General features: G+C 44.9%; 1 protein-coding gene and 1 long non-coding RNA gene across 5 annotated transcripts in view; one reads left to right on the top strand and one right to left on the bottom strand.

Moving 5' to 3' along the window:
* LOC117361328 overlaps positions 1 to 12,203 on the bottom strand; it is a 117,473-nt gene that overhangs the window by 25,638 nt on the left and 79,632 nt on the right. The window lies entirely within an intron of this gene.
* The window catches only part of HNMT (histamine N-methyltransferase), a 41,107-nt gene that overhangs the window by 7,421 nt on the left and 21,483 nt on the right, over positions 1 to 12,203 (top strand). For 2 of the 4 annotated variants that reach the window (XM_033946505.1, XM_033946504.1), the window contains exon 3: positions 7,888 to 7,988. In XM_033946505.1, the coding sequence (XP_033802396.1) occupies positions 7,888 to 7,988 (101 nt within the window). The remainder of the gene's footprint in view (positions 1 to 7,887; positions 7,989 to 12,203) is intronic. The other 2 variants (XM_033946507.1, XM_033946506.1) reach the window with 1 other exon arrangement.

Genomic DNA, 12,203 nt, shown 5'->3' with positions numbered 1-12,203 from the left:
CAAACCTCCCTGCCCTTAACCGCGAATCTAAATTTCCTTCTTACAGCTGCTGTAAGAAGGTAATTTAGATTTGCGGTTAAGGGCAGGGAGGTTTGTCGGACCAGGGCTGTTGTCGGTCTGTCGGGTTAGTGCCACAAAAATAAGGGGACCTGGCCGGCTGTGCTGCACATGGGGTGGGGCGGACCGCCCCCCTCCCTTGGTAGCCACTCGAGCCGCGAGGCTACTCCTCCTTACCTACCCTGCCTGCAGTACAGAGCCGAATGGAAGTCTTCCCAACGTCAGCGCAGACGTCGGAGGGAGGGAGGGCTTTGTTTACCGACGTCAGCGCTGACGTCGGGAAGACTTCCGTTCGGCTCTGTGCTGCAAGCAGAGCAGGTAGGGAGAAAAGCCGCGCGACTTAGTACATCCAGCCCCGCAGGAACCCCGCGACCCTCGGAGGCGTCCCCACGGGATCCCCGCGACCCGTGCAGCTCTCTATTGTGGACCTTCCTGCGTGCCAGCTGCAAGGCCTTCGCGTGCCACAGCTGGTACGCGTGCCATAGGTTTGCCATCGCTGCACTAGAGAATGACACGGGGAAAAAATTTGTCCCCGTCACCGCCCCGTCCCCGGCCGACTATCCTCTGCACCGCCCCGTCACCACCATTCCCTTCACCGCCCCGTCACCGTCACCGCAGCATGCATAAAAGCCTCAAACAGGTATGATTTTATATACTTATCTTTATTAATGTATAAAGGAAACATTCTTTACAACTTTACAACTTAGTTAACTATACAAAAACAAAACACAACCTGTACTTTTAATTGTCCTTATTTTTTAACCCGTGGATGAACAACAAATCATCTGCACAATGGGTTAAAATGCAAACCTGCTACCATGAAATCTGATTTTTAAGGGCATGCATTCGTGCAATTGTGCCACAGCAAATGGACTTTGGTGCATTTGCCAAGGGAGAATCGCTACTGTGGCTTTGTAAAAGGGGCCCTTACTGAGTGAAGTCTATAGTCACCTAGACCAGTGTTTCTCTCAACCAAGTTTCCCAGGCCAATCTCCACCCCTGACCCCCATCCCCATCATAATAGTAAATAGTACTAATTGTAATGCAATTTATTCCATTCATTTTTCATGTACACTACTGTATATAATATTAATTCATTATGGTAACCACAAAATTAAAAGAAACACAAAGCACCCTGTATGCAGAGAAAATATTAATTAATATTTGTTTCATTTTTCAAAGAGGTCAAGACAGATGACTAAAATATGCAATGTCACTTCAGAAACAAATATAGAAAAATAGACAAATATAATGCAAAATATAGATAACTGATATAAATTCTCAAAACTGACACATTTTGATCACTAAATTAAAAATAGTCATTTTCCATACAATTTTTCTATCACTAATCTTCCCCCACCCCATATATATTCCACAGGTTTTCAAAGAGATCAAGGCAGATGATTTTATGCAATGTCATATCAGGAACAACTATACAAAAATAGACAAATATACCCCCTCCCCTTTTACTAAATCGCAATAGCGGTTTTTAGCGCAGGGAGATGCGCTGAATGCCCTGCACTGCTTTCGATGCTCATAGGCTCCCTGCGCTAAAAACCGCTATTGCGATTTAATAAAAGGGGGCCATAGTGCAAAATATAGACAGCAGATATAAATTCTCAAAACAGACACATTTTGATCACTAAACTGAAAATAAAATCATTTCTCCCACAAGTGGACATGCTCTATGGCTGCTTTAACTGTAAGGCGCCTGAATCTAAGGCTATATGCTACCATTCTGTAATGGAACCTGCTATAGAATAGACGTTCCCTGCACAGTCTCAGGGTGCCTACTAGGAAGAACCCACTTGGAAAATTGCCCCTTATTTTTTAAGGATTATAAAAACAGAAGCAATAATATGAAAAACAAAACCCAGCCTTAAAACAGGCTGAATTAATTTGTGAACCATTATTTAAAGGATACTCAGAAAAAATATTGTTTTCCCTTAACTTAAATGAAATAAACATATTCCTATCCATCATTTGACTATAGCTAAAGGCAAAAGAACCTCATAGAGCTGCAGTGAAATAGAAAAGTGATTTTGTTTTACTGTAATCTCTGCATTAAGTAGATTTGCACACCCCAAGTTCCTTAAATCCTGATGCACTTCTAGCTTTTCCTGTATCAGACTTTGCAAGATTAATAAATGGAGCATTCTTCTGCCTGCCAGTTAAAGGATGAAAAAAAAAAAAAAGCCTATAAAGTTCAAATCACAGCTTGACTAAATTCAAACTTTTTTGATTTCATTCTTCTTGGCTGACCACAATAAGCACCAAGGTTGGGGAAGGGGTAAAACGCGGACCTCACGGACCTGACGGACCTCGCGGATCTAAACCCGTACCGCCTTAAAAATCTGAGGTCCGTGTCGGTCCATGTCCGTGGCGAGAGCAAGCAGAATCAGGTCCAATGTCCATGAGTTGTTTTTTTTCTCAAATTGTATACCACTACACTTGCTGCTTTTACTTGCTTCGGGCCTTCCTCGTTGCTGGGACCTGCCTACTTTCTGTTTCCGCGAAGGCAGGACCCGGCAGCGAGGAAGGCCCGAAGCAAGTAAAAGCAGCAAGTTGTAAGCTTCCCTCCGGGCCGGGGCTCTATCGTATGCGTGCCGGCTTCCCTTCTCTTCCCTCCAGGGGGGGGTGGGGGGAAGAGAAGGGAAGCCGGCACGCATACGATAGAGCCCCGGCCCGGAGGGAAGCTTACAACTTGCTGCTTTTACTTGCTTCGGGCCTTCCTCACTGCCAGGTCCTGCCTTCGCGGAAACAGAAAGTAGGCAGGATCCGGCAACGAGGAAGGCCCAAAGCAAGTAAAAGCATGCTGGCAAAAAAAGGCAGGCGTCAAACAAAATTTTCGGTGGCGAGTTAGCCCGGGAAGGAGCATCGGCGGCATGGGTGGTCATCTAAATCAGCCGGGGAGAACGCTTACTTGTACCTGACGAAGTGAAACGAGTGAATCCAAGCGAGGCAGCGACTGCAAACAAAATTCAAATCCTGGGCTCGGCTCCGAAATCCAATCGCTATTGCTGCACTACAACCCATTAAATATCAGGTATGGCAGTAGTGATTGGTCCCCTTCTTTGAGCAAAAAGAACTGACCAATGAAGAGCCTGTATATTAGGGGGCGGAGTCAATGCGGCAACGTGCAAGTCGGGTAGAGACTAGAGAGTTGAGGAGACAGACCACGCGGAGACAAACATGGCCGCCGGAAAAAATCTGACACCCGGTCGCGAACTAAAGACTCACGGTGAAGACAAGGTAAATAGCGGTACATAGAAGGGGGTACATTTGCCTGCAGGGACAAATCTTTTCACCGTTTTTGCGGGCGGTGAAAACTTTAGTCCCCGTGTCTGCGGCGATTTGGCTATGGAGTCTCCAAAGCCCGCAGCCAAACCGCAGCCACCCCGCGGCTCCCTGCGGGGATCGCTCCCCGTGTCATTCTCTACAAGTCACTAAATCCCCCCATTGCCCCAGGTACATTAGGCAGATTGTGAGCCTGCCGGGACAGACAGGGAAAAATGCTTGAGTACCTGAATAAATTAATGTAAACCGTTCTGAGCTCGCCTGGGAAAACGGTATAGAAAATTGAATAAATAAATAAACAGTGATCATTACTGGAGAAGGCTGTGGGTTGCTTTAATTATTATTGCATGGTTGGTATGTTTTAATAACTATGTTAACATATAAAACAGCTTAGTTATAATAGTTAATAAGCCCCTTAGAGTGGATTTTTATTCACATTAACAGGTGCATTTTCAAAACACTATGATGTCCCAAAAATGGCATAAACCGGCACTTGGATGTTTTTCTCGCCAGAACTTCCAAGTGCTGATTCTCAAAACCAACTTTCTGGACATTTTGCTAGGCTTCCTAGCCATTGTGTGTCCAAAATTCAAGGGGGTGGGGAGGTGGGGGGGGGAAAGTCGTGTTGGAAGCATTTTATGTGCGGGCTTTGAGAGTGCTTAGACTTGGACGTCTTGTACCATGGTGAGGCCCCACCATGGTACAAGACGGTGAGGCCCCACCTGGAGTACTGTGTGCAATTCTGGAGGCCGCATTATCGCAAGGATGTGCTGAGACTGGAGTCGGTGCAAAGAATGGCCACCCGGATGGTCTCGGGACTCAAGGATCTACCATATGAAAAACGGCTTGACAAATTACAGCTATACTCGCTCGAGGAGCGCAGAGAGAGGGGGTACATGATCGAGACGTTCAAGTATCTTACGGGCCGCATCGAGGCGGAGGAAGATATCTTCTTTTTCAAGGGTCCCACGACAACAAGAGGGCATCCGTTGAAAATCAGGGGCGGGAAACTACGAGGTGACACCAGGAAATTCTTTTTCACTGAAAGGGTGGTTGATCGCTGGAATAGTCTTCCACTACAGGTGATTGAGGCCAGCAGCGTGCCTGATTTTAAGGCCAAATGGGATCGACACATGGGATCTATTCACAGGGCAAAGGTAGGGGAGGGACATTAAGGTGGGCAGACTAGATGGGCCGTGGGCCCTTATCTGCCGTCTATTTCTATGTTTCTATGTTTCTTGTGGCGACAATCAAACCTTTCCCAAGATTTCCAGGATGGAACGTAGACGTTGAGCTAGACCTGTTTAAAAAGTGTCTAAGTGCTAAAAAGATTCCCAAACTGACCAGATGACCACTGAAGGAATTAAGTAATGACCCCCCCCCCCAACACACTCTCCCAGGGGTTACTGACCCTCTCCCTCCTCCCAGTAGTTGGAACCTAAGCACAGTACCAAGTAGAGTTTTGGATTCTTGCCCAGAAATAGCCAAGATGAAGAAATAAAATTTAAATTGAATTGGGTTGGACTGGATGGACCTTTTGGGTCTTTATCTGCCATCATCTACTATGTTACTATGTTACAAAAATCTGGATGAAACAGATATCTGTCTCTAGAACAGAAGCACCTGTTATGGGAAATCCTAGTAAAGCATCACACAGGTATCTTAGGTAGCCTAGTGTGTGGGCTAGTGAGCCATAGAGAGGAGGAAAGTGTGAGCCCACCAAACTCCACCAAAATCTTAATATACTGCCATATGGGTGCCACCTGCATCCATAAGGGCTATTGGGGTAGTAGACAGGTGTGTATAGTAGGTTTGGAGGGAGTTTTAGAGGGCTCAGTATACATTAAGGGGTTATGGTGAGATGTACTTCTGGCACCCTTTATGTGAAGTTCACAGCAGTACCCTTTAAGGTGCCCCACTGTTCTGTTGGCATATCAGTGTGACCAGTCTATTACAATGCTGGCCCCTTCTTTGTCCAAATGGTCTAGATTTGGATGTTTTCTTTTATGGTTGAAAGTGTCCAAAAAAGTTAGGTGTACCAAGGTTGGAAGTCCTGACAGCTAAGATATCTAAGTAGGCGATTTTTGGGGGGAAAAAAAAATTGGACATCTAATGATTTTGAGAATGGACATTTTGGGAATTTGGATTGTGGACGTAATTCTCAAGATGTTCAAAGCTGGACTTAGACACACTATCGAAAATGCTCCTTTAAGAGTCTATTTTACTAGAATTTAGTCCACTCTAAGGACTAAATTCAACAGTATATGTGACACCCAAAATATTGGCACTGCAAAAATCACTATTCCATAAACCGCGCTTAAAGTTAGGCACAGTTTATAGAATAGTGCTTATACTTGGAAACTATGGGCTAGATTCACTAAGCAAACCCATCGTCTACCGATCGGTTTGCGACCCGATTTTACTCCAGCCCGATTCACTTACCTCTCTGCCGACCATCCTCCGATCCTCGCATGCAAATGAGGGGAACGGCATGCAAAGTAGGCAGGGACGTGATTCACAAACTGAAACCCTGCAACACTGACTGGGCTGACCGATCACAAACAAGCGACTGCTGAGAACCAAACGCTCAAGCCCTTTCCGACTGCCCTGCCTTCTGCCGCCCTGCTCTCTGCTCTGTCAGCCCCGATCTCCTACCTGTCCCAAACTCCTGCAGCCCCGACTCTCCCAACCTTCCCCGCAGTGCAAGTCGTATTTGTGTAGTTTGAAGTGGAGAGCTCCATCTTCCCCACGGCCAAAAAATTTTTGATGAGCTCAATCAAAAGTCAAACAAATGATGATTTTTACTTATGATCATGAAGGCATCATCATCACAGACAAAGTTCCATGTGGAAGAAGTGTCACAGTAGTGGATTATTGTGATTTTTTGCAAAAAATGCACAGAAAAATGCACAAAACCAGACCTCAGTTGCTCTTGGCTGGGCCACTCATTCTTCACAACAATGCTTGCCTGCACATAAGGATAGTTGTCATTGAAAAACTACACAAATATGGCTGGGAGGTGTTACCTCATGCTCCCTACAGTCCAGACATGAATCCACCAGACTTCGACCTTTTTCCAAAATTGAAACAACCTATACGTGGACATCGTTTTGCATCTCTGGAAGAGCTTTCTTCCGCCGGTACCCGAGCCATTTGACAACTGAACAAAAACAGTGTCTTGGATGGAATAATGAAGTTTCCTGGCCGTTGGGACTCGGTCATTGCAAAGCAGGGACACTATATTGAAGGAATGTAAAGAAATACTTGAAAAAAAAATAAAACATGTAAATTTATAAAAATAGTTTGCATTATTTATGAAATGACCCTCATATATAGGTAGGTTTAGGCAGAAATAGAAATAGAGGAATCTGCCTTTTTGGAGAAAAAAAATCCCTTTTGAAAATATTTATTTAATAAAGAAAGTTAACAATAATAATTTAAAAAAGAATTCAAAAATAATAAGTATAAGGAGGGGGATGGAGGCCTGTGACGTGAGCAGGAGTAAGTGAAAGATTTTCATGATAGAACCCGAATTGGGTAGAAGACTCCATATTCTGTAATTTAAAGGAATGCCCACAATCCACCATTGACACCCTCCATTTCCGCACCCCCTTTTTTGACTTTTGTATAAAATTTAAGCGCAGATCCTGTGTCTAAATTTACATGCATAACCCTTAATTGATTCTAATTAACGCCAAGAATTGTTTCCTAAAATGCCAATTATTGGTGTTAATTAGCTTGTTATTCAATTAAACTGCGACCACAATTTGAGCATGTGACCCAAATTGCGGTTCATAGACAACCCCGCGAAAGACAAAGGCGCACGCCAACAACTGAGCGCAAGACGGAGGCGCGCGCCGAAGAAAATTACAGTTTTTAGGGGCTCCGACGGGGGGTTTTGTTGAGGAGCCCCCCCCAGTTTACTTAATAGAGATCGCGCCGGCGTTGTGGGGGGGTTTGGGGGGTTGTAACCCTCCATATTTTACTGTAAACTTAACTATTTCCCTAAAAACAGGGAAAAAGTGAAGTTTTCAGTAAAATGTGGGGGGTTACAACCCCCCACGCCCCCCACAACGCCCCCACAACGCGACGCGATCTATATTAAGTAAAGTGGGGGGGTTTCCCCCCCACGCCTTCCCCCCGTCGGAGCCGTAAAAACAGTAATTTTCTGCGGTGCGCGCCTCCGCGCTGCGCTCAATTGTCTGCGCGCGCCTTTGTCCTGGCGCGCTTTTGACCTGACACCCAAATTGCATGCACAATTCTCGACGCGTTTTATAGAATTAGGGGGTAAAGGCCAAGAAGACCATTTTATATCTATGGGCATTTTAGCAGTTAGCGCATGCTAAGCTTTAGTAAAAGAGCCTAATTTAACTGACAATGGGCTTTAGTGATTTGCTCCCTAATGGACTGTCAGGCGACATCTATGTTTTACAAAATAAGAAGACGCACCTATTAGTTCTTTTGCTTGTTAGGTTATTGCTACAAATAATAAAACATGAATGATTAGCTCTTTTTAATTGTTTGTGACTTTAGGCTTGCCAAAATCTGCAAAGAAGATAATTGTGCCGCCTTGCTTTCCAGGTTTGCAAACAGAAAGTCTACAATCGAAATCCTTGGTGTAGGAAGTGGAACAGGTGTGTTTCATGTCTTAACTGCCTGCTTTCATTTTTAAACATTATTCTCTTTATATTCTGAAATTTTGACTTTATGTTACCTTTCCTGTCTGTTTGTGACATAAGCTGAAGGCCTTTAACATATGTTGTAGCTTTGTATGCTGAAATTAATCTGCGTGCTCCATCTGATAGGACTAGAAAATCCTGTTGGTGACCTCTTGCACATTACCTAATCACCCAACAATTCATTTCTCCACGGCAGATATTTGAAGTTCATTTGATTAAAGAGTTTTACCATGCATGCAACATGGCAGAACCCTGGATTTTAATAATGTAGGAAGGCTCACCACGGTGTATCTAGAAGACATCTGTTGTAGAGCGCTTGCTTGTTACCTTTCCTATTTCTTTTTCTGTCTGGCAATATTTACTTTGTGAGTGATAAATATGAAAGGAAAACCATTGGTTTCCCTTAGTTTTTCTAGCACTATACTATGACTGTTACCTATTCTGGGCCTTGGGTTCTTTTAGCTTTGTCCATTGATGGAGATTGATAGAGCTGCGGTGCAGGAATAGATGAGGCATAGGAAGCCTGGAAAGGCGCACAGTCTGGTCTTGTGGAAAAATGAGGAGTACAGAGGTTAATTTGGCAATCCTTGTTGCAATTGCTCAATTACTGCCTGATAACTGCAAATTACTGCGGGCTAACTGTTGGGTTTCCCAAGAGTAAGTACATACCAAAAGAAGGGCTTGGCAAGATGTGCACTGGGAATTTATGAATAGCACATAAGTTGGGTGTGCATTTTAGGCCCAATTCTATATAGCGCGCTTAAAAATTCAGCGCCGACTAGTTTAATGCTAAGTGTGATTCTCTAAAAGTGAGGCAACCTGTATAGAGCAGGGATCTCAAAGTCCCTCCTTGAGGACCGCAATCCAGCCGGGTTTTCAGGATATCCCCAATGAATATGCATTGAAAGCAGTGCATGCACATAGATCTCATGCATATTCATTGGGGAAATCCTGAAAACCCGACTGGATTGCGGACCTCAAGGAGGGACTTTGAGACCCCTGGTATAGAGACAGGGGTGGGCAACTCCGGTCCTCGAGGGATGGAATCCAGTCGGGTTTTCAAGATTTCCCCAATGAATATGCAGGAGATCTGTTTGCATGCACTGCTTTCAATGCATATTTATTGAGGAAATCCTGAAAACCCGACTGGATTACAGCCCTCGAGGACCGGAGTTGCCCACCCCTGGTATAGAATCACACTTAGGGGGAAATTCTGTAAATGGCAGCTAAAAAAATAGGTGCTTATTGTGTATCAATCATTCTTAGGTGCTCATTACAGAATTGCAGTTAAAACTTAGGCACCTGTAATGTAGGCCAAGGTTTTAAAGACCTACATTATAGGCACCTAAGGGCTAGATTCACTAACCTGACTTCCGGGTCCGATCGGGGGCCGATTCCAGCAGGCCCGACCAATTCACAACAGCCAAATATTGTAATGAGGGCGATCAGAGGAACGCCCCCCTCTGCCCGCATGGATCGCTAGTGTGCGATCCTGACGCATGTGCAGACCATCTGCTTTCCCTGCAGATGGTCTGCGCATGTGTTTTGTGCCTGTTTTTTTTTTCTGGGTTTTTTTGGGGGGGCCCCTGATTCTCCTGCTTTCCCTGGGAAGGGCTATCCCCGGCGGCGGCAGCAGCCTCTTCCCTTTCGCCGACACTGTCAGCTGGTCATGCCCTGCTCTCTGTGCCTTCCCTGCAGTGTGAGCCCGCGGGTTTATAGCGAGGCTGTACTGCGGCGTGCAGCCCCACTTTAAACCCGCGGACTCACACTGCAGGGAAGGCAGCAGAGATCCAGGGCTTGGAGCAGAGAGGACATGGGGGAAGAAAGCAGGGCTGGAAGATCAGGACTGGACAGGCTTCCATTTGCTTGCAGAAAAAAAAAACCCGAGACTGACTGGAAGATCGGGGCAGAGTGCAGGGCGCCAATGGAGCAGGAGAGTTGGCCTAACTTTGACTAGCAGAGCATCTTCTTCCTTCTCAGGCTTATTCTGGGGTGGGAGAACTCACTATACCTGGTACCTGGGTAGAAGAGAAATATGCCTAGAATGTGCCAGGCCCAGGAATGGCTGGCCAGATGCTTTAATCTCCAGGTATCCTACCCAAATTGTAATTGTAATGTTGGGAATTACAGGCCAGTTAGTCTGACCTTGGTAATGAGTAAAGTAATGGAAACACTTCTTGAGTGGAGAATAGTGAGATTTCTATAATTGAATGAACTGCAGGATCTGAGGAAGTATGGTTTTACGAGAGGCAGGTCTTGTCAGACAAATCTGATTGATTTCTTTGACTGGGTGCAGAGTGATGTTTTTTGGGGGGTAGAAATCCAAGGGAACCATATGTGCTGGGAGGAAAGAGGCTGATATGCACGGACAGGGAGAGTGACTTTGGGGTGATCGTGTCTGAGAGTCTGAAGGCATTGAAACAGTGTGATAAGGCAGTGGCTGTAGCCATAAGGATGCTAGACTATATAGAAAGAGGAGTAACCATCAGAAGAAAGGAAGGGTTGATGCCCCTGTATAGGTCTTTGTTGAGGCTATACTTGGAGTATTGTGTTCAGTTTTGGAGGCCGTTTCTGGCAAAGGATATAAAAAGACTTGAAACAGTACGGAGGAAGGTGACAAAAAATGGAAAGGGATTTGAGCCAAAAGAAGTATGAGAAGAGACTGGAAAACCTAAATATGTATGCTGTAGAGGAGAGCACGGACAGGAGAGCTATCATACAGATGAACATAAGAACATAAGCAATGCCTCCGCTGGGTCAGACCTGAGATCCATCACGCCCAGAAGTCCACTCACGCGGCGGCCCAACAGGTCCAGGACCTGTGCAATAATCCTCTATCTATACCCTTCTATCCCCTTTTCCAGCAGGAAATTGTCCAATCCTTTCTTGAACCTCAGTACTGTACTCTGCCCTATTACGCCCTCTGGAAGCGCATTCCAGGTGTCCACCACACGTTGGGTAAGGAAGAACTTCCTAGCATTCATTTTGAATCTGTCCCCTTTCAACTTTTATGAATGCCCTCTTGTTCTTTTATTTTTTGAAAGTTTGAAGAAGCTGTCCCTCTCTACTCTCTCTATGCCCTTCATGATCTTGTAAGTCTCTATCATATCCCCTCTAAGTCTCCTCTTCTCCAGGGAAAAGAGACCCAGTTTCTCCAATCTCTCAGCGTATGAAAGGTTTTCCATCTCTTTTATCAGATGTGTCGCTCTCCTCTGAACCCTCTCGAGTAACGCCATATCCTTCTTAAAGTACGGCGACCAATATTGGACGCAGTACCCCAGATACGGACGCACCATCGCCCGATACAAGGTATTAATATAGAATCAAGTCTTTTCTACAGAAAGGAAAATGGTAGAACTAGAAGGTATAAATTGAGGTTGAGGGGAGGAAGACTTAGGAGTAATGTTAGGAAATTCTTTTTCATGGAGAGGGTGGTGGATGGCTGGAATACTTTCCCAAGGGAAGTGGTAGAGAAGAAAACGGTGACAGAATTCAAAAAGGTGTGGGATAAACACAGAAGTTCTCTAATTAGAAAATGAATGATATAAATTAAAGAACTAAGGCCGGTATTGGACAGACTTGCATAATCTGTGCCCCATATTTGGTGATTTTGGGAAGGGCATCAATGGGAACTCCAGTAATTTGGAACATGAGGATGTTACTGGATAGACTTTACGGTAGGTGCCCTGCAAAAATGGGACGGTTGGATAGGCTGGAGTGAGCTTAAAGGGCAACTTCAGAAGTTGTAATTCAGGACAGTGTCAGGTGGACTTTACAGTCTATAGTTCAGAAATATCAAGGAAAAAAGATAAGTTAATTTAATCATGAATTTATAATGTGCATAACTAATGGGCAGACTGGATAGGTCATTCAGGTCTTTATCTGCCATCATTTACTATGTTATAGAATTGGTTAGTGGTCTTGTCATAAATTGTATGGGGACAGAGATCTTAATACCGTGTTTCCCCGAAAATCAGACTGGGTCTTATATTAATTTTTGCTCCAAAAAATGCATTACGGCTTATTTTCTGGGGATGTCTTGTTTTTTTCATGTACAACAATCATCTCTCCTTTCCTCTCCTCCACCCCAATTCTTTCTCTTTCCTTTCTCCCCTCCACCATGTGCAGCCTCTTTCCTCCCCTCTCACTCATCCCCTTGTGCAGCAGAAC

Source organism: Geotrypetes seraphini, chromosome 5, assembly GCF_902459505.1.
Source record: "Geotrypetes seraphini chromosome 5, aGeoSer1.1, whole genome shotgun sequence".
In the NCBI taxonomy this organism is placed as follows: Eukaryota; Metazoa; Chordata; class Amphibia; order Gymnophiona; family Dermophiidae; genus Geotrypetes; species Geotrypetes seraphini.
Note: the sequence above shows the minus strand (reverse complement) of the source record. Positions and strands in the feature narration are given on the sequence as shown.